The following is a 23,145-nucleotide window of genomic DNA, read 5'->3' as shown; positions in this document are numbered from 1 at the left end:
TTTCAAAAGTGCGTGATTATATACATAAAGAAAATTATATGGATTTATTTACATGGGTTGTCCAATTTCTCTAATTTCTTTGTGATTTTGGGTTTCTTTGTGTTTTCAAGGCCAGAACTCTAAGTGGTGGCTCTTGCTTACACTACAACGAACCTAGGCAATCGGTGAGGGAAATACGATGCTTTATTCTTTAAACTTCCAAGAGTAGAGAGAGAGAGAGAGAGAGAGAGAGAGAGAGAGAACACAACTTGCATCAAGGAAAAATTGTTCCCCACTCCCATGCGTAAAATAAAAGTTGTGAAAATTGTTACTATTACCACTACTCGTCTGAAATTGCTGTAATAACCAAGGAAAATGGGAAAAGACTTCCAAGGACAGTACCGACTACTGACACCTCAGTAAATGCTAATATCAACAGCGATACATCCGACCTGTTCGGGGCCCAATGAGCTTCCAAGCAACTTCTTCCAGTGGTGGCAACGAAGCCACAAGCATGAAATCCTGGTAATAGCAGCCTGACTAGCAACCTGAACCCGGCAAGCCAGGGTCAGCTCCGCCAATGAATTATTACCCACTAGACCTGAGTCATGGGTCGCGTCATATCCGACAAGGTCTGATTCAGTCACCATCACGATGGAGCCATCATCAAAGGCCTCAAGATCATGTTGTAAAGGGAAGACTGAAGTTTCCAGTTCAGAATTCTTTATGCATGTGTTGCTTCCGGGTCTCTCCATAATTTGGATATAGTAGTCTTGAACAGCCTACATGATCATAGCCTTAAGCTGTGAGCTGGATAAAAAGATACACCAGACCAGACACGCTTTGAAACAGAAACATCTTCATATATGAAGAAGACAAAGTTAACACGCACTTTCATACAACAACAACATAACATAACCCATCTAGTCCCCAATCATTGGGGGTATGGGCGGGAGATGATTGGAGACAGGCCTAACTTTTGGCAATATATGCACAAAGTGGCTGCTCTCAGAATACCACTAAAATAGTGGCCCCTCTAAACCTCCAAGAACCGAGGAGTTACAATGACGTTTTGTTGTAAAAGATGAAGTTAGAAAACAAAAAAAAGATGAAGTTAGAAAAAAATGCCAAGACAGAGACCACAAGAACAACCCACAACAGAAAGAAAAAAAAAAAGGCGGGGGAAGGGGAGGGGGGGGGGGGGGGGGGTATAAATGGAAACCCTGATGTGGTGGATTCAATTGTGTTACTTCCGGCATCAGACATCTGGTACAAATTTTTTGCTGCAACCAGCATCATGCACCATCATCCATCACTTATTGAACTTCTAGGGTACAATTTTAGAATCAAAGACAATTATAGTACCATAGACGTACTAGAACATACGTAGCACACATACCTGCCACTGGGAGGAGGCCAATTGTACCCTTGGCCTAATGGACCTCACAAAATCATATGCAGCATCAGGTGTCATCTGCCTGTGTTCCACCTATTTTAGAACAGACATCAATCAAAAGCCACTTTGACAAAGTCAATTGGTGATGGATGAGGGATTTACAATGTGATGCATACCAGGTAACATAGAACAATGGTTGTGCTGCGCCCTCGACCAGCCTTACAGTGAACATATGTCATCTCGCCAGAAGATGCTTTCTCTTCATAAATCGACACAAAGTCAAGAACAGTTAATTTGCACCATAGGAAAACACACAGCTGGACAAATGAAAAGGAGGCAAACTGTCCACATAAAGGAGTGGAGACCATTTGTCGGAAACTCGAAACATATCCGAAAGGCAAAACAGCAGAGGGAATATAGATGAAGTATCGTATGAATAACTGATCATCACAAAATAAATAAAGATCTGCAACTAAAGAAAGGGACACACTAGGACCTGATGAGATCAAGTACTAGCTGTGTAGTGCGTACCACTACATAGAGCCACATGCCTTGTGCGACAAAAGTTTGAGTTGAGTAAGCTAAATCATTAATTATCTTCCCCTACCCATAATTTGAGTACTTATCTTCCCGATCACCTTGATCAAAAAACTTGCCCGCAAAAATTTGGGACCAAAAGCGGTTGGCGGTGACCGTTGAATAAAATTTCTTTGGCTTGAATTGGGTTAAAAGCACTAAAACTAAATTATGAATATATGCTTCATAAAAAAACATGTTCCAAAGGGTAGAAACTTGAGAAGAGTAGTACCATGGATGAAGTTGACAGCTTGAAAAATATCACCATAAGAAGGAGCAAAGAGATAATCTCTTGTAGGAATTACCAAATGGTCCATGTTGTAATTCTGCAAAAGGAAAAATTGATAAGCACATGCACCGATATCAGTTTCAAAGACAATATCCACAAAAATAAGTGACCCGCGTTCACAAATGGTGCATCTGAATGCAGATGATAAAAGTGAATCCCACTTGCCAATTCATATGCAATTACAGAAAGGGACCATTTCGAGAGACATGCATTGGATTAACAACTCTCACCTAAACCACAAAAATGCCTGCAACTTTGAACTAATCACCAGCCAGGCCCTTCAAATGAGTACTAGTCGGATTCCCCAACATTGCTGAACATTTCGTTAACCATCTAGCTTATGTACAACCCAATTCCCCCTCCTCCCATCAAGGAAACGCAATATAAACAAATTGCCAACAAAAAGAAGCCAAAGAATGGTGTGCTTGACACGAGTTTAGCTGTAGAAAAAACATCTGACTCAAACCTAATTGGCAAGTGGGAAGGTTGTGCTTATTTACTAGTTTCAGAGGTCATAATTAACAGATTTGAGACAAGCTCCAATCATGTGTAAAGCTACAATATATCAATTCTGATCACAATACGAGGTGCACTTTCACCACAAACAAGGGGGAATAAATTGTCACTCAAGAAAAAAAGATTTTGCCAAATACTTTCCAAAGCAAAACTCTGATACCATACAATAGCATCTAACTCAAAACTAGTTCAAAATAGTGGAAAGGCCACCTACGCTCACTTACTAATTTCTAGGATATAAATAAACAACATGCGACAAGCTCTTACACTTACTCTATGCATTTCAATGTCAGTAAATACCACCTCAAAGTTTTTGAAACTGATGAGAAAAGCATAAATAAGTCAAAGGGAGCATACTCACATGATATAACGATGTGGGGACCAACGTCTCGTGTGGTTCATTTAGTGTAACAATTCCAGAAACACCAAGTTCCTTCAGGCATGGAACATCAGCAGGAAATGGAACAGCGCCTAACAATATAAACTGGTAATAGAAAAAGCAGTTATCTATGTGAGAGAATCGCCAGTTAACTGAAAGGAGAGCTACGATTAACATAGTACAAATCTCAGAGGATATGAATATATGATAGCTATCACATGTAGGGAGTAGGCATAGAAAAAACCTCAATGAAATCGCATGAGCAACATGTATAGGACTTGGGTGTTATCAAATCAGATTAATCATCCAGATATGCTTTCAAAACCACTTTATTGCAGATACAAACAAAGCGTCCCACGGATAACTGAGAATTTTAGGAAATAACAAAACTGCAAAACCTAAAGTAAACTTAAAAACTTAGGATGCGTCACATATCACACACTAAGACACATAACACATAAAGCAAATGGTTGGTAAGGTCTGAATCTTTATTGTTAACACTACAAAGGTCTAAAGTCCAACCTAACGTTACCTGATCCAAACCATAAAAGGATACTATTGGACACCGCAAATTTCTAGATACGCTCAAATTCAAGCTGCCTCTTAGCAACAATTTTTTTTTTTTGTATGCAATAGATTTACAGTATCTACATCACCGATTTAAATGAGTCCTTCTGCTTGAGGATATGTATAAAGTAATCAAGTTGACTTCACCCTACAACCACTATCCACTGATACAAAATATTGATTACGCGTAATATTTACCAATCAACACTAAACGAATCCTGACAACGTCTTTTCAGAAACGATGTATAAGATACTATTTCGGGTTATAACCAAAGCAAGATTACATAAGATGTGGATAAGTACTCAAAAAATAGATTATAGGGAAAAAGCAATAGAATGAAACGGGCAATGAGTAGTATACCTCGTCCACCCTATCCCACCAGCGGAACTCAGATTGAATCTTGTTTCTAACAACGTTGTACAGCAATGTCGGATAGAAAAGAGCACGACCCCCTGCTCCAACCAAAGCCCGTTTCACATCCAAAGAAACTATCGCACCACGATCAAGATTAGCACGACCCTGCTCCTCACCAATTTCAGAATCCCTTTCCCCTCCCTTCAGTTCCTCAATATACATGCCTCCACTATCTCTTAATCAATTAACCAAAAACCAACCCCCCCTTAATCCTAACCTTTCGAAACCGAAGTAAAGACCGATCCAATGGCAAAAACAACTACAGTTTCAGCACCAAATTCAAATCAAAGGTGGAAACAAAACACCTTTTCGACGATAAACATCGGGAAAAAAACCCAATCAGACAACAAAAACTGCCATTCTGAAAAAATTCCTAACGAAACAACCGTCTGTTGTTCAAACCCAACTTCCAAAAACCCATATAAATTAAACCGTAAGCTAAGCAATTCACATCGAATCGTACATGCCTAACAACAACAAAAACCCCACCACCACCACCTAACCTATTCAAGCGAAAAACTCTCTAATGAAGAGGCATACAGGAATAGATACAGTGAAGACCTGGCTAGTGATGCGAATGAGGCGGTGAGGTGAGAAACCATGGGTCGAATCGAGGCGTTTATATAGCTATATTTTGGTGGATTTTGTTGCCAAAACCGGGGAATGATCTATCTTTCTTTTTGGGTAAAAAAAAGATCTCTCTGTTTCTCTCTCTAGGGTTGGATTTTCTCTCTCTAGCGTTCCTTTTCTGTCAACAAACTCTTGAAAGCGAAAGTAACGCTCTGTTTTTTGGTTTGAAACGGTGTTTTATAGTTATTGTTGGGATAGGATAGGAAGTTATGATTCGGCATGCGAATCGGATTACCGGTATTTGGGAAAAATATAACGAAAAAGTAAAATTATATTAGGCTCCGTTCCGGAACCGAAAATAAGTCCTTATTTTTAAAGAAGGCAATTTCAAGCTTAAAAATTATGAATTTATTAAAATCTAAAAATATGCAATATGCAAAAAAAATTCAAAAATTATTATTTACTTTATTTTTGAGTTTAAAAATGTGAAATAAGCTGCTTATTTTTTAAGAAAGTTTCTGAAACGAGGCCTTAATCTACTTAAATTTTCAATAAATGCATTTTGAAATTCGTCTCTCAATGCTTGAAATACTATAAACACACAAGACAAACATTAAAATTCAAAGGACAAATTTCAGAAGGAAAATGATTTTAGCAATCCAATTTTTTACGATGACACTCTAAAATTTGTCATTTAATGTGTCTTGCTATGTGTAAATTTTATACTAAAAGCTAAAAGACAAGTTTTAGAGTGTCATCGTTAAAAAGTAGAATGCCAGAATCATTTTTCATATCGAAATGCAATTACTATAAATAAGTGGAATGCAATACAGTAATAATATTCTTTCCTTAAAAACAGAAATATTAATACCCATTCGCAACCGTTTTGCCTTAATAACAAAATTAAATAAATTAGATACGTATATACAAAGAAATATTAAGCCAAAACAACTCTCGAGTCTATTACTCCTAAAATTTAGACACGTATATCTACCACGGCTATGAAAATCAAGATCCAATTTATTGTGAATTGATAATTTTCAAGATGGCTTACAAATCTATTTCTGGAAATTTTTTTTGTATTTTAATTGGTTATTGAAGTTAGGGTAAAATTCATTTCTGTTGCACCGAGAAAACAAAGAAGTTAGGGTAAAATCAAAATTATTGTAATTGACAATTCTGAAGCTAGCTCATTCTTAAAGTTTTGTCAATATTTTTTAATTTAAACGAATGTCTTTGAATGAAGTTAGAATAAAATTGGAATCGAAACAATTAGTTACATAAATCTTTCAATAGTTTCTTTTTGCTCCTCACGTCCTTGCATAGTTGCATATGCATCCTTCTACTATTACATATTTACATGTTCTCGCTCTTGGCCTCTTGGCCTCTTGGGCCCTTCCTTTCTGATCCTCTATTTCTCACGGTTCTCCCAGTCTTCTTTTACAGTATTAGTATTTACTACGAAATTTGAAGCTACAAGCTATTCATCTTTTAGCTATACGAAAACACAAATACAGGCTCTGGGTTGGCATCGCCGTATCGTATTGTGTCGTATCCGAATAGTGCATTTTTAAGTTACCGAGTCGACATGAAACATTAAAGGGTAATTTGTGCATATCCGTATCGGGTAAACGAGCCTACATTCATCCCACATAATTTTCGTGGTGACAGGTTGTGTCATATCCGCGTTCGTGCCAAAAAGTGATCGACCCATACCCTCTAACTTCAGTTTGGATTCGTGTCATTTACAGATCGTGTCTCAAATTTCCAACCCCTACTGCCAAATGTTTCATATTATCGATCCATCCGTACACCTTTCGCATCTAAGAATCTGCTTGGAGATTTTAGACAGAGATTGACATACTTTAGGAAAAATGCACTCAGATTGTCATTTCAGGATACGCTAATAATTTCATTATCTTCATTATTTGAAGCAACAAGATATAAAACCAATAAAACAGCATTAATTATCTCCCAATAATTTTTCCAGTTTTGAAGGGAGTAAATAACATAACATCTATGAGGTTTTGCCCAAGATGTTTAATTGTTGATTCCATGCTATTGAAATCTCGCATGGGAATCTTATCCATCAATCGTTATATGTTTTTTTGGACAGGATGAGTTTAGGGTACCACAAATTAATCCCTTTAGTCAATCAGAGAAGGTGCGTAAATGCCCATAGTTTTTTCAGGAAAGGGTCCCCTAACACATCTTCTTCTACTTCTTTTTTTTGCTTTCATATTGTAATAAGTATCTTTTTTCATTCATATCGCATTCGTGACTGCATAAAAAAAATGTGGGTTGATGTTGCCACTGTGTAATTAACTATTCTAGTGGAGTATTTCTTTACGCATCGTTGTTTTTTTTTTTTTTCCTGGTTTGAATTAGAAGGAAAATGGGTACCTGTTGTTCTTTTTTTACATTCGCCTTGCTAGTCTAACGTTTTATTTTTATTTTTGAGCAGCTAGCTAGTCTAATGTTGAATAGAGTCTTTAGGATTGTCAATTAGGCAACAGTTTCAAAACATCCTTTGAACCAATTTAAAGCATATTCAAGGGGCCGTCTGGGTCAAAATGGACGGTTAGATCGACCGCCCTACAGTCTTTATAGTGCGGGCTGCACTACATGCCACGGGAAGTTTAAGGAATCAAAGCAACATCTAGTACTACTAGTATTACAGAAAATTCTTTCGATGTTCATGAAGGTTACAGATTTTCGTAATACCTACTTTCATCAATCAGAACAGAAAAGAGGTCCCAATTGGCAAAGAAAGTCTAACGTCAATTTAGAATCATAATCTCTTACTATCTTTTTGTTTTGTCAAATCATAGATTGTGTGGTACTCAACATCTTATAAGATTCCGTTCGTTGAAAATCTTTCTTCTTGAAACTTCACGAATAAGTTCGAGGTGAGTCATGAGATAGATTAAGCCAATAAGATTAATTTCAATTATAAACCGATCGATCGTATCATTGTTTTCGAATGAGGTAGTCAATCGTTTAAGAAAACTCTTTATTCTCTTTTTAAGTTTCAATGAGTTTAACAATATATATAGCTAGGAATGCTCGATCTCTCTCTTGGCCATTCTTACCTATCTTCTTCTGGGTTGCACTTTCTATAGTGTGCTTCCCTCCCACGGCTTGACAGATACTACCTCAATGTTCGATCTTATATAAAAGTTTTTAAAAAAAATCTAAATTTGTTATAAGAAGATAATGTGTAGATAGAGTTCTATCAACTAAAAAGAATATATAAGTTTTATTTAAAACTTTAAATTGAATCAGGGAAAGATTATAGCATGTTGGTAGAGTTCGATTAACAAAAAAAATATAGGTTGTGGTAATTGGAATCCATATTAAATATACGTGATATACGTGAACCTGATAATGGATCGAATAATTGATTAGTAAAAAATAATTTTCTACTGTAATTGACCTCAATGAATAAATTCAGGATCGGGCTCACTGTTTAAAAAAAACACGTTTTAATTTCAGGAAAAAAAAGAGAGCATGTTTTAAAAATGCTAAGTGGATCGACCTAGACTTGTAGCTCAAATGATCATGAATGGACAATTAGGTGCTAGGTCTTTCGGTAAAGTCGATGAAACATTGAAACCACGTTAACATGCCGTAATGATTTAATTATACTAACATAAGCAATAAACTTTTTGTGTAGCTCAAATGATCGTGGATGGACAATTCCATTCTTGTAATTTTTTTTTTTGGATATTCTTTACTTTTCACACTTTGGGAAATGATATTGGCACTCCAAAAATTGATGCAGGCACTCTAAAATCAGTGTAATTCCAAAGTCACTTTCATTTATTTTTTGGAGTGCCTGCATCAATTTTTGGAGTTCCAATATCATTTTTCCACACTTTTTGGTTGAATTTTTTGTCGTAATTTTTAGAATTAATCGTTATTCTCAATGACAAGAATATGAAAAGTACTATAAAAATATTGGCCAATAAAAGAAATTCATATAAAATGACGCTTTAAAAAAAAAAAAAAAAAGAAAAGCTATTTGGTACTCACACGTAAAATTCTTCGATTTTCAAAAAAAAAATTAAAGTAAAAAAAATTATTTTATTTTTACCCTCTTGCCCTCCTTCAAAAAATATTCGTTGATTTTCAAACCAAAACTATATATTTCCATATATTATTTTATTTTTACACCAAATTAAAGTAATAAACGGATCAAATCGGTAACCAGTTTGAACTCGCAAACCCGACACGAAGCCTGTACACTGTAGCATTCGTGCGATAGCTGGTGTGGTGCCGTGGTGCGTGCGTGCGTGTGTGTGTGTGTGAGAGAGAGAGAGAGAGAGAGAGAATGGCGGGGCACGGGGGATTCGTGGAAGCAGACAATGCAGAAGCCATAATCACCAGAATCGAACACAAATCACGCAAGATCGAGAGCTTACTCAAACAGTAACACCCCTCCAATTTCCATTTCCCACTGAAATTCATTGATTTCTTTACCACAAAACACCTAATTCGATTTCGTTTTTTATTTTTATTTTTCAAGGTACAAACCGGTGGAAGCTCTCAAGACTGCTCTCGAAGGCTCACCTCCCAAGACCAGAGACGAAAGATGCAAGGTTTTGTTTGTTCTCCCTTTTTCTCTATCTAGAATTAAAGTTCTTTTATTTTGATTTGTTCGAGGTTGGAAATGGGGAGAATCTGAATTAGGGTTTGGGTTTTTTCCAGTCTGCAAATTGGATTGTGGTGCACAGGGCAATTATGGCAATAAAAGATGTGGATGGGATGTTCTCTTCTCTTGACCCTGAGTACTATGATATTCTCATGAAGTAAGTCCCATTATATTAACGTTACATTAGTATGGTTATGGTGCAATGGTATCGAATTAACGCGATGGGTTACTGATTTTGCTCCTGAACGTCTGATAAAAGATGATTTGGTTAAAGTTAAAGCGCCAAGGACTCTACGCACCAAAGACCCAGTGAACGGCGGCCGTAACTATAACGGTCTTACGGTAGTGAAATTCAATGTCGGGTAAGTTCCGACCAGCACGAAAGGCATAATGATCTGGGCACTGTCTCGGAGAGAGGCTCGGTGAAATATACATGTACAGTTCATTGTACTCTGAGATACTAGAGTTGATAATTCATTTATTCCTAACTCGGGGTAGCTAAAACCTTTACGTCCGAGGGTAGCGTTGCATTGCGAGTCTCCGGATTGTCCTTCTGTCATTGTCAGTTGTCATGAGTGGATACTTTCTTTCTTTGATGAACACCTTGATGTCATGATACCAAGGCTTCCATCGAATTTATCTTCTATGGATGCACAATAAGCAGGGTCCTCTCTTGCTTCTTCCTTGATCAGGTGCTGCGGGGATAGTTCTCATATAATATCCACATTCTTACACCTCAGCTTGATTACAGAACTGGAAAGCAATAAAAGAATCGATCGAAGACGTGGTTTGGTTGTTCCTAGATCTATAGGGTCAGTGTTTTAAATGGCGAAAGGCGCACCGAGGCGCTACAGTCCCCTGGGGCTTCAGCGCAAGGTGCGGCGCGCACTTTATTGACGTGAAGAACAAAAAAAAAAAATCTTCGTAACTAGGCAAATATTATTAGAACAAGTTTTCAACACAAACAAACACTTGTAAAACTTTCAAATGTCATAAAACATAACATGTCAATGGTTAAACGAAAGTACCAAACACTACACATAACATATCATCCATAAAAAGCTAACATAATAATATTTAGCCTTAGAGACATAACAAAATGATTAAAGGCAATAAAATCTAGAGGCATGCATAGGCATTTATCATCATTCTCAGAACCAAGAACTTCATCTTCTTCATCATCATCATCTGATGATTCTGATTTATATCCTTGCACATCTTCTTCCTCCTCATCATCCGTCTTCCATTCTCCTCATCTATAAGTTATGTCTTTCCTCTTGAAGCCTTAGCCTTTGGAGTTGGTTTTGCTATTTTCGCGATAGGTGTTGAGTCTGTTGACTTTGAACTTGATGCTTTAGTTGTTTTCCTTGGTTCTTCGGCTCCAGAAGCTAAAGCAACATCATCCCAATTCAAATCATCACCCTCAAATACAAACTCTTCCCCCATCTTCCCAACCAACCATTCATTGCTCTCATCAATATCTTTCAAGGATATGGGATCAATGCGATCACGTTTGAGGTATCGACGTTTCAATTCTCTATTGTACTTAACAAATACCAAATCATTGAGACGCTTTTGAGCTAGTCTATTCCTTCTTCTTCTTTTTTTTGTGAATCTACATTAACAATTAATTATAAAAGGGACTTAAATTCATGATCATACATAACTAAAGGAAGTCAATGAATGCACTTGATTATCATATACTCACATGCTCAAAGACACTCCAATTACGCTCGCATCCCAAGGAATTACAAGTAAGGCTAAGAACTTTGATGGCAAATTTTTGCAAGTCGGGAGTGTCATGACCAAATGAGGCCCACCAGTCTGCTGCACACCATAGAATATAGATATTGGAAAACATTCTTAAAGTGCAACTCTTAGGACTTAAATTAGTTACTAGATTAAGGTTAACATGGTGTGATGGTGATACCTAGTGCCCTTGTATCTCTTTGCCTCTTTGCCATTGGGTTACCGAAGAGTCCTTCAGCTCTCTCATACTTCATCAAGTCGGCACAAATAAGGTCTTGCGTATCATTATTGGGAATCAACTTTGCGATATATTTGTATAGGCCTCCAATGACTTCTGGAACTTTGCAAGCCTCTGGATCTTTGTAAAAAAATTCAGGATTTAAGTAAAAACCAGCTACATGCAAAGACCAATGCAATTGGACATCCCACCTCTTGTCGATTATCTTAAAGACCTCATCATACATTTCCTTATTTTGATTGAAGGACTTTGCAAGTTTCTTTAGCCCGATCCATAGCCTCATAAATGTATCCCATTGGAGGCTTGACTTCTCCATCAATCAATCTAAGTACCTTAACAAGTGGGGATGCGAACGTGAGGGAAATGAACACATTCCTCCAAAATGAGGGCATCAACATGATTTTTTCTACATGTTGTCCTTGTTGTTCTTTTGCCCATTTGCTATTGGTCCACTTCTCTGAAGTAAACATCTTCCTTAAGTTTCCCTTTTGTTCAAAACCCTTTGTAAAGTCAAAAAAGCGGTTGCAAACCGAGTTTTTGCCGGCTTAACGAGCTCCTTCCTCTGGGTAAATTACCTCATCATATTCAACAAAGAGGGTTGATTATAAACATAACCATGAATCTTTATTGCCCTTTCCCAAGTTGTCTTCAAATTTGGTACTCCCTCCGTCCGGATTTAATTGTCCCTTGTTCTATTCTAACCGGCTAAAAAATGGGTTATATCTTTGAATCCGTAATGAATTTCATATCGAATATGGTTCTTGTTTGATAGATCTCGATTAGTTCTATAATATAATGTTTTCGAAATCACGTAAAACATTATAAATTGGAAGATATAATCGATTGAAAAATTACGTGAACTCCAAAAAAGGACTATTAAATCCAGACGGAGGGAGTAACTTGAAAATGTCTTCTAACATCAAGTCCAAGCAATGGGCAGCACACGAAGACCAAAACAAGTGAGGAGGCAACAACCTCCCTGGTAATTGTTATAAATAAGTGGTGTTAGAAGTTAGAACTAGAATAATAAGTAATTTTCAATTGTTCATAACTTCAAGTAAGTAACACAATCAAATAGCAAATTGAAATTCTCACCTGCCGCCACATTTGCCGCGGCACTATCCGTAACAATTTGAACCACATTTACTTCTCCAATATGCCCCACCCACCCATCAAGCAATTCATATATCATTTCTGCATCCTTTACAAATTTAGACGCATCCATAGATTTAAGAAACATGGTCCCTCTCAGAGAATTCACCAAAAGATTCATCAATGTTCTATTTTTCCTATCAGTCCACCCATCGCTCATTAGCGTACACCCATATTGTTCCTGGTCTTTTTTGTGCTCCTCCATCAACTTGTTAACATGTTCCACCTCTTTTTTTAGAAGAGAAACTCGCACTTGATGATAAGTTGGTGGGGGCAAACCCGGACTGTATTGCCCAATAGCCTCTATCATTGGCGCAAAACTATCATTGTTCACAATATTTAGAGATATCCCACAATCATATATCCACCTTGCAATAGCCTGATGAGCCCGGTCATTCAATAGTTTCTTATGTGGTTCATTCTCATCAATTTTTGGCTGTCTACCCTTGGCTTTTCTATTTTCAACCACCACCTCTGGTTCAGGAGTGTAGTAAGTGTTGAGAGGCCCTATGGTTCTTGGTTTCTTAGGCTTAGAATGAATAGATGCGGAGGTGCTTCCGTGAGTAGAAGATTTCTTAGAACGGGGATTGGATTCAACAATATCATCATCGTCAAGGTCATAATCATCATCATTCATTGCATCATCAAAATCTGGTATAGACTTAACTTGACTCTTTGCTTCATCCCTTTTACGTATTCCTTGTAGCTCATCCGGCAAGGTGTTGCTTGATTCTTGACACACCCTCATTTTTCACTTCATTACAAAAAAATACATTTCAACTTGGTAGAATTGTGTGGATCAACATTTCGCAATATTTCCAACCAGGGTCCTTTTTACTAGTATTTTCAGATGTCATCTACAATTAACAAGTACAGATAATACCATAAACAGTTAAACACATACTGCTGGAAAAAAAAAACAAAAAAACTAACAGCCCATTGGCCAGGTAAAAAAAAACGAAAAACTGACTTGGAGTAGAGTTACTGGAGTGCAGAGAAAAAAAAGAAAGAAAAAAAATTGCCTAGGACCAGGTAAAAAAAAAACAAAAAGAAAGAAGAGCTGGAGTGCAGAAAGAAGAAAACGAAGAAAGAAAGAAAGAAGAAGACGAAGAAAGAAGAACTAGATTCAACAGAAGATGTCGGAGAAGAGGAGGAGGAAGTTACCGTTGCTGCCTGAAGCTGTTGTCGACCGAAGCTTTGATCGATCGATCGAAAAGGACCAGAAGATGTCTCGATCGACTGAAGCTGCTCTGCTGGCTGGGTATGAATCATATGATCAATTAGGTTGAAATCAGACTTAAAAGCAACAATTATTCAGTGCATCGCCGCCATCGCCATGTGTTTTCTGCACCGTCGGATCAATTTTTGGATCATAGACAAAAGGCGTGCGCCTCTGCGCTTTGCGCCATAGCGTGCGCCTTGGCGCCTATTCTGCGCCTTGGGGTTTTCCGCCATAGCGCAATTCTTCGAAGCGCAGAACCTGCGCTGTGCCTCACGCTATAGCGCGTGCCTCACGCCCTTTTTAAATCACTGTATAGGGTGAGAGAGAGCGAAGACAGGCCATGACGAATAGTATCCAAGAGGTTTACCAGCCACAAGTGATATCTGAGGGCATGCCGATTTGTTGCAAGTATGTTACAAGTTTTTCATGTCATGTAGGTCGTGATATATTTCTCAATTATTTGCATCCTAGGTTGACTCATTTCTCAAAGCAGGTTAGGGATTACTTTACTATCAGTGTCAGTAAAGAGGGAAGATATTATAAACTGGGAAATATCAATATCACTCCTAACTAAGTAGGTTAGGTTAGTTAGGTATGAGGCTCCTGATACAATCTTTTACAAAGAAAAGCTCAAGAATCGAGCATGAATTGTATTATTGAAGGTAAAATTGAATTACAGGAGAGTTGAGAAGAGAGAATTACAGGAGAGTGGAGAAGAGAGAGAGATGAGAGATAGCAAGAAAATGTAAATACTCGCCTACCCCGCTCTTCCCCAAACCACGATTATATTCTCTTCCCCTAACTGACTAACAACCACAACAGAATTATAAGAGCCAGAATTACATCAAAAGTCCAAAATGTCTAAGTAATTACAATTAAGCCCTCAATTCCTATCATTACCCTCCCCTTGAAAAGCAACCTTGTCCTCAAGGTTGAAAGTGAGGAAACCTCTGATGAAGCTCAAACCAGCTCTCCCATGTAGCATCTTCCGGAATAGAATTGGACCACTGCACCAAAACCAAAGTGTGGGGTCCGTTATGTCGGTTAACCAGTTTGCGATCCAAAATGGCTAAGGGTTCCAATTGCAGTTGGCCATCTTCCCCAGTGAGAGGTAAATCAGTTTGAATGATAGCTCCTGACCCCAATCGTTTCTTTAACAAGGAGACGTGGAATACGGGATGAATTTTAGAATGAAGGGGTAAATTCAACTTATAAGCCACTGGTCCCACTTTTTGCACCACCTGGTAAGGACCAAAGTATTTCGGAGCCAACTTGGCATTTCTTCTAAAAGCCACTGTAACTTGCCGAAAGGGTTGGAGCCTGAGAAAAACCCAATCTCTCACCTCAAATACCCTGTTAGTTCTGTGTTTATCAGCAAGTTGTTTCATCTTGTGTTGTGAAGCGAGTAGGTGGTCTTTGAGCAATTTGAGAATAGTATCTCTATCATGCAACAATTTCTCAGTAGCTGCAACTGCAGATCCTCCAGGAGCATAGTGTACCAAGTGTGGTGGTTTTTGACCATAAAGAGCCTCATAAGGGGTAATGCCAATGGATACATGAAAAGTGGTGTTGTACCACAACTCAGCCAACGGTAACCATTTAGACCAAGCTGATGGCCTGTCACTAGTGAAACATCGAAGGTAGTTCTCCACACATCGGTTGACAACCTCAGTTTGTCCATCAGATTGTGGATGGTATGCAGTACTCATGCACAAGGTAGTACCTTGTAATCTGAATAGCTCCTTCCAAAATGTACTAGTAAAGATTTTATCTCGATCTGATACAATGGAGCTGGGCATGCCATGCAGCCTGAAAATGTTATCAAGAAAAACTTATGCAACTGTGGTAGCTGTGTAGGGATGAGTGAGGGGAATGAAATGAGCATACTTGCTTAGCTTGTCAACCACCACATATATCACAGATTTAGTAGAAGAGTTTGGGAGCCCTTCAATGAAATCCATGGAGATATCACTCCATAGTCTCTCTGGAATGGGCAGAGGTTGGAGTAACCCTGGGTAAGCCATAGTTTCAGTCTTATGCCGTTGGCACACATCACAAGCTGCTACAAATTGTAACACTTCTTTTTTCATCCATTTCCAGTAAAAAGCTTGCTTCAACCTTTGGTATGTTCTCTCTCCCCCAGAATGCCCCCCCACAGGACTTTCATGGTGTTCTTGGAGGAGCTCAAGTCTGAGAGAAGCATTATTTCCCACCACCAATCTAGACTTGTAATATAGCATCTGATGTTGCCAAGAATAATGTGGGTGGTTTGCAGGATTCTGTTGTAAAGCATTGAGGAGATCTTGAATCTCCTGATCTTGCAACCAACTATCTTGGAGGTCTTTCACCCACTGACATAGAACTACAGTCATAGCTGCTACTTCCCCTTGTGCTGGCAAGTCCCCTTCCCCTACCCTTGATAAGGCATCAGCTGCTACATTTGTTTTCCCTGATCTGTAGAATATTTGATAGTCAAATCCCATGAGTTTGGATAACCATTTTTGTTGCATCAAAGTGGTAACCTTCTGTTCCAACAAGAACTTCAAACTCTGATGGTCAGTTTTGATGATAAACTGTCTTCCCAACAGATAGTGCCTCCATTTGGTAACAGCCATAACTACTGCCAACAACTCTTTTTCATAAGTTGATAACCCCAAACTGGTTTGGGATAAAGCTTTACTGTAATAGGCTATGGGCCTCCCATCCTGCATTAAAACAGCCCCTATGCCTCTGCCAGAAGCATCGCACTCCAAAATGAAAGGCTTAGTATAATTTGGCAAAATCAACACTGGAGCAGTGGTCATAGCAGTCTTAAGCTGAGTGAAGGCATCCTCGGCTTCCTTATTCCAGCCAAAAGCATCTTTTCTAAGCAACAAATGTAAAGGCCGACACATCTTACCATAGTCTTTAATGAAACGTCTATAGTAGCCAGTCAATCCCAAAAAACCCCTGAGAGCTTTGATTGAATGAGGCCGTGGCCAGTTAAGCATGCTGGTAATCTTAGAAGGGTCTGCAGCTACACCCTCTGCAGTGATCACATGACCAAGATACTCCACTTGTTGCAAGCCAAAAGCACACTTAGACATTTTTGCATACAACTGACGTTCCCTTAGTTTGGCCAAGGTTAAGGAAACATGTTCTAAGTGATCTGACCATGTTTTACTGAAAACAAGTATGTCATCAAAGAAAACAAGCACAAACTTCCGTAGGTAAGCCCTGAAGACATGATTCATGAGACTTTGGAAAGTGGAAGGGGCATTGGTCAAACCAAAAGGCATGACTAGAAATTCATAGTGCCCCTCATGAGTGCGGAAAGCAGTTTTTTCCACATCCTTAGGAGCCTATCTGATTTGATGATAGCTAGATCTTAGGTCCAATTTAGTGAAATACTTTGCCCCATGCAACTCATCCAAAAGTTCATCAATTATTGGAATGGGGAACTTATCTTTAATTGTGTCTTTGTTTAATGCTCTGTAGTCGATGCACATCCTCCAGGTGTTATCCTTTTTCTTGACTAATAATACTGGTGAAGAAAAGGGTGAAACACTGTGCCTTATAACTCTAGTGGCTAGCTTTCCTTGACAATCTTTTCAATCTCATTTTTTTTTATGTAGGGATATCTATAAGGTCGAAGGTTAGGGGGTTGGAAACCCTCTTGTAAAGGGATTTGATGATCATGAGTTCTAGAGGGTGGAAGGTCTTTATGCTCCATAAAGATATCTTCATATGTATTTAAGCGGGAAACTAAATCAGAGGGTACCTCAGTGGGTGTGATTTCTTGGATACTGCTCAGTTGAGCCAACATTCCTGCAGGGTGTTTGTTGAGTATGTGCTGCATCTTCTTGGTGTCTACAAGCTGAATTTCTGTAGTGTTATCCCCCTTCAATACCAATGTTTGTCCAAACACAGAGAATTCCATTTGGAGATTCTTAAAGTCCCATAAAACTGGCCCTAAAGTTGAAAGCCACTGAACTCCTAGCACCATGTCACAACCACCCAATGGGAGCACCCTTACTTCAGAAACAAAATTGGAACCCTGCACATTCCACTGCAAATCTTTCACCATAGCTTTACTACTAACCTTTGTCCCATCTGCCATAATCACTGACAAAAGATGGGTGGGTATTACCCTAACTCCTGTCTTTTTGGCTATTCCAGGGTCCAAAAAGTTGTGTGCGCTTCCAGAATCCACGAGTATACTTACTACAATTTTCTTTATGAATCCCCTAATCCTCATAGTTCTGTAGGTCTGTACCCCTGACAAAGCATGTACTGAGATGTGGAATTCCCCTTGACTGTCTTCTGAAGGTATCTCTTGGTGGGCTTCTTCAAAAACATCCTCCTCTTCTTCAACTTCTAACATGAAAAGTTGTTTTTTCTTGCACACATGTCCCCTATAATACTTTTCATCACATCCAAAACACAGCCCTTTGGCTCTTTTTTCTTCAAAATCTTTTGGAGTAAACTTTTTGACCATACCCACTACTTCTGTGGGTTTAGTTGTGGGTTCATATGTTCTGGTTGGTGCACCAGTAGAAGGAAAAGAAGATCTTAAAGGTCCTCTATTCTTCTTGTTCAAGGCTTCCAAGGTCTCTTCTTGCAACCTAGCCAGCCCCATGGCCTGTGAAATGGTTCTGGGCTGGAACATTTGGACTCCCCCTTTGATCTCTTCCTTCAAACCACTGACAAAACAACTAATGAAGAATTCTTCCGTGAGACCTGTGGTTTTGTTTGCCAATTCTTCAAACTTTTCTTGGTATATTTTGACAGAACTCCACTGTCTAAGCTTAGTCAATTGACCCACAGCATCTTCAAAGGCATTATCCCCAAACCTAAGAAGAAGAACCCTAGAAAATTCTCTCCAATTGCGCAAAGTGTGGGACTTCTCAAACCACCTATACCAATGCATTGCCTTATCTTCCATATGTAGGGAAGCTAGACGTAACTTTTGATTTTCCTCAATTACATTCAACTCGAAATACTTTTCACACTTATAAATCCAGGACTCTGGATCCTCCCCAAAAAAATTTGGAAAGTCAAGTTTCGGTTGGAACATACGAGCGAAACCCTGGTTTTGATTAGGGTTTGGAAGTAACGGAGAAGAAGAAAACGTGGATACCTTTTCTTGGATCTGTTCATACTTTGAGTTCAAAGTGGTGATCAGATTCTTGATTCCCTCCATCATATCTTTGAAACCCTCAATCGAAGCTGCTTGTCGATCCGTAATGTCGGTAAAACGCTGAATGGATTCATTGGTAGTGTCTGACTATTTCCGAACTGATTCATCCAATCGCTTGATCTCCTGAGCACGAGTGTTATCTGCCATTGTGCGATCTCCACAGTCAGAGGAGCGTGGCTCTGATACCACTGATACAATCTTTTACAAAGAAAAGCTCAAGAATCGTGCTTGAATTGTATTATTGAAGGTAAAATTGAATTACAGGAGAGTTGAGAATAGAGAATTATAGGAGAGTGGAGAAGAGAGAGAGATGAGAGAGAGCAAGAAAATGTGAATACTCGCCTACCCCGCTCTTCCCCAAACCACGATTATATTCTCTTCCCCTAACCGACTAACAACCACAACAGAATTACAAGAGCCAGAATTACATCAAAAGTCCAAAATGTCTAAGTAATTACAATTAAGCTCTCAATTCCTATCAGCTCCCAACGTGAGCTATAGCTTGTGTCCCAGCTAAAGGTAGTTCTAGTCGCAAACTCAGCATAGTTGCCTAGGCCTTCTTTAAAAAAAAGAAAGTTTGTTACTGGGTTGATGCAGGAAAGTTTGTTGCTAGGTTGATGCAGGACACCTTGTCTTTGGTATTGAGAAAACAAATCATTGAACAAGAAAATAGCACAAAATAGACATAAAGGGAACAAAAAGGAGGGATTGATGATTGAAAAAGGGAAACTATAAGAAAACGGATAGGTAAGGACGAGGTGTCATTGTGTAAGGATTCAGTAATCACACTTGGGGTGGATTCACGTATCAAAGGTCGCTGGATACTTTGTTTACTTAGGTAGTCCGATTGCTATACTGAAAATTCTCTGGCTTGAAATTCAGGGAACTCGGAAGGGAACTATCCAATCATTGATCCCACTTAAGCTCATGATGCAACCAAAAACACAGAAAATTAAAATATCCTTGACAAACAAAAATATGGCATAACCCATCTGCAGAAATTACATTCTATGTGTATTTGTGTGTGTGCGCGCGCTCGTGTGCAGGAGCCTGCTACCTGCTACCTGCACATGGGTGGGTCAGTCAGTGCATTTATATTCCATTGCTGCCGTTTTTCCATAATACTTATGTTGGGGATTATTTACCCGTCACCAGTCCGCCAAGTTATACAGGGATTCAGCATGCATTCATCATGACAAGAGTTTCTTCAGTCTAAGATGATATTTTAATTTTTGTACGTATTGATTATTCCATGGCTTGTATAGTTGTATTAGACTTCTCTACAGTCTAAGATCCTAAGTAATTTGATATTCCACTAGTTATATTATACTTCCTAGAGAAGCCGCAGTGTCTCCTTTCACTGCTTAATCCTTTTTTTGTTTCAAATATTTTGCCGCACCTGAAATGCTTTAATTAGATAAAAATAAGTTTGGAGCTCGATTGGCTAAATAAGCTCCCTATACAGGCATCGAGTCCTTGAAGTTCCCTCTTTATGCTCTTCCTGCTATCACAGTTGCAATTTTCTGTACCATTTTACAGTAAGGTCTTGCGTAGAATTGGTGTCAGGGGATTCTTACAAACCTTTACAGCAATAGGTCTTGCAATGAAAATAAAGCAGTGGTTTTCCCTCTCCAATTCAAGCTTCTCACCAAGAAAACTCTATCGAGAGAAATGCTATTCTTGCAGCTATAAGAGCTGCATCTATGGTCCGTAGTATCCAGGTATGTGAGCGTAGAGGCTGCGAATCAGCCATTATAGCAGTGCGAAATGGCCCCGTACCATTTAATGACATTTACTCGTACAAGTATTTAGAGGTCTGAGTTCTGACCCATCTTTATCCTATGGTTTGGACACTCAACAGGTGCATGGATTTGTGTATGCAACTTTCCCAAATTTTGAGATCTTGTAGGGTCTTACGTCTATTTGACTTTGTTTTTCAATACAGATAGGAGAAATGATTTTTCTTAAAGCATCCAACTCAAAACCAATTGGCAATGAGTGGAGAGGTTTCCCAGGCTCATATAGGAGTACTAGGTTTTAAGGTTATATTAAACCAATGTGGGACAAGGTCTTACAATTTTCACATTATATGTCTTTCAGCCTGTCACGACAGGAGCGTGAGAAGCTAAAAGCAGTGTGAAACTGTGAATAGCCTTTTTCCCCAATATACTTATTATGCTTACCTTGAGATTAAGAACTTAGGTTCAAAGTTCAAAGTAGTTAGCATTTTGCTGTGTTTATCACTGTTTGTTCCATGGACCTTGTATTGTGGAGGTTTCCCAGCACTGAAATTGCTTGAATGTTATCTGACAAGTTAACAGCTTGACCTCCTTGTAATTTTTAGGTACTTGTATAGAGGGTTGTCTACCGGGGATCGTCCGACATGTGACCAATGTCTACGGATTCATGAAAAGCTGACAGAGAAAGCTGGATTAGGTTGCATATTACGCTCATTATCAGACACTATGAATACTGTTTGATTCCAATCACTTATTGCCCTTAAAGGCCAATGTACGCATACAGATGTTTGTTATTGAATGCCAAAATCATCTGCACCTCAAAATGTCCATGACTGACTACAAGTTTGTGGAAAAGCCGGAAAATTCTGGATTTGCATTCCAGAAGCTTGGCTTGCATAGATCACGAATGAAATTGTAATTGATGGCCTTCTCATAATTTCGTCTTTTGATGCTAATTTCGTCTTTTCATTTGCAAAAAGCCGAACCCCAAGTACTGTCGATAAGAACATTGGACATAAATTTCTGATTCTGTTGCCTATCCTAAATTTTAGTTGCTACTTGTAATGGACAAAGCACTGGAAAGATGTGGGAAACTTTGTTGGTTTTCCGATATCAAGCATCGATTGCTTGTAGTGCGGGAATGTGATATTCAAGGTTTTTTGGAATAAGGATGAGGATGTTCTAGTCTCATAATCCAATTAAGTGCGCCAACTTAAAGTTCTCATAATCCATGCCTTAAAAGAACACCAAGTTGCTTTTTAGTAGGTAAAAACTTTGTTACCTGGCCTGGGTCTTTGGAGTACACATATCTTGGTAGACCATAGAGCTTTTGATATTAGATAGATCTAAATTTTTATTTTTTTAGTGATAATGTCAAAATTGTTTTTTTTTTTAATCAAAATTTTAGTGTATGAAAGTCCTGTACATTGCACATGGTACAAGTCTTTTGTGCATTAGAGTTTTGACATTTACAAAAACAATTTTGGTATTATCATCTTCTAATTTTTTTATTTTTTTTTGTACAAACAACATTTTTTGATGACATCCGTAAAATGAACGGTTCAAATCATAATATTGGCAAAATCTTCAAAGGGCCCATTTAGGTGCACTAGTCTAATTCAGTAGTCCATTAGTGTACTACATGGTCCCCTTCTCCCATAACGAGAGAGAGAGAGAGAGCAAATGATGTCCTTCGGCTTTTTCAAGGTTCATTCATGCTTGTGATGGTTATTGTATATTCTCAGCCCATTTATAGTACTTGAAAGAGCCACACACAAAAAAAGCTTGGAGCATCTAGGCCGAAAGTGGGGTCACGTTATGATTCAACCATGATGGACATACAATACCCATTATGATTATGTCCCCTAAGGCATAAGCAATGGCACTAAATATTGTTTTAAAAATGCTACTAAATCATTTATAGAGAGAACGCAGCTAGATTCCAAATCATTAAATACATTTGTAATTGCAAAAAAAAAAAAGCTTTCCAAGCAATTGGAAGTAAGGCCCCATTTCAAAAAGGTTAAGTATTTATTTTTTAAGAAGATAATTTTAAATTTAAAAATAATGTGTTCACATAAATAATTTTTTAACAATATAAATTTTGTTTGATAGATCTCATTAAAAATTTATTTTTTATTTTTATTATTTTTGAGTTTGAAAATGTGAAATACAGTAAGTACTTATTTTTTAAAAAGATGTTCTGAAATGGGCTCTAAACAAAATCATCCTTAAGTACTCTACCATATATTATTTTTCCTACATTACAAGAACCCTAAAATACCAAAACATTGTCCCCTTCCCCTCCCACACTAAATCCCACTTTCATCTAACATAATCATTCCTCCATTCATAGATACAAAGTACACTAGATTCTCTTGTAATCATTAACTCATTCCAGTTCTCCTTTGCGAATAAACTAAATTACAACTCTCTTCCTCCCTACATCATCCTCGTTCCAAAAATCCAAATAAGTATTTAAAAAATAAGGACTTATTTTTAAACTTAAAATAATAGATTTACGA

At 38.2% G+C, this 23,145-nt stretch overlaps 2 protein-coding genes across 2 annotated transcripts; one reads left to right on the top strand and one right to left on the bottom strand.

Annotated features, from left to right (window-relative positions):
• Positions 1-253: 253 nt before the first annotated feature.
• On the bottom strand, positions 254-4,893 carry LOC131331794 (phosphatidylglycerophosphate phosphatase PTPMT2). Its single transcript, XM_058365722.1, has 6 exons — positions 4,064-4,893; positions 3,118-3,240; positions 2,184-2,277; positions 1,552-1,634; positions 1,379-1,468; positions 254-761 (listed from the first exon to the last, which is right to left on the bottom strand). The coding sequence occupies exons 1-6, from the start codon at positions 4,277-4,279 to the stop codon at positions 396-398; spliced, it is 972 nt and encodes a 323-aa protein (XP_058221705.1). The 5' UTR covers positions 4,280-4,893; the 3' UTR covers positions 254-395.
• Positions 4,894-8,896: 4,003 nt separating this feature from the next.
• LOC131331793 (actin-related protein 2/3 complex subunit 5A) lies at positions 8,897-21,576 on the top strand. Its single transcript, XM_058365721.1, has 4 exons — positions 8,897-9,118; positions 9,216-9,288; positions 9,398-9,498; positions 21,226-21,576. The coding sequence occupies exons 1-4, from the start codon at positions 9,021-9,023 to the stop codon at positions 21,359-21,361; spliced, it is 408 nt and encodes a 135-aa protein (XP_058221704.1). The 5' UTR covers positions 8,897-9,020; the 3' UTR covers positions 21,362-21,576.
• The last annotated feature ends 1,569 nt before the right edge of the window (positions 21,577-23,145 follow it).

Source organism: Rhododendron vialii, chromosome 7a (assembly GCF_030253575.1).
Source record: "Rhododendron vialii isolate Sample 1 chromosome 7a, ASM3025357v1".
In the NCBI taxonomy this organism is placed as follows: Eukaryota; Viridiplantae; Streptophyta; class Magnoliopsida; order Ericales; family Ericaceae; genus Rhododendron; species Rhododendron vialii.
Note: the sequence above shows the minus strand (reverse complement) of the source record. Positions and strands in the feature narration are given on the sequence as shown.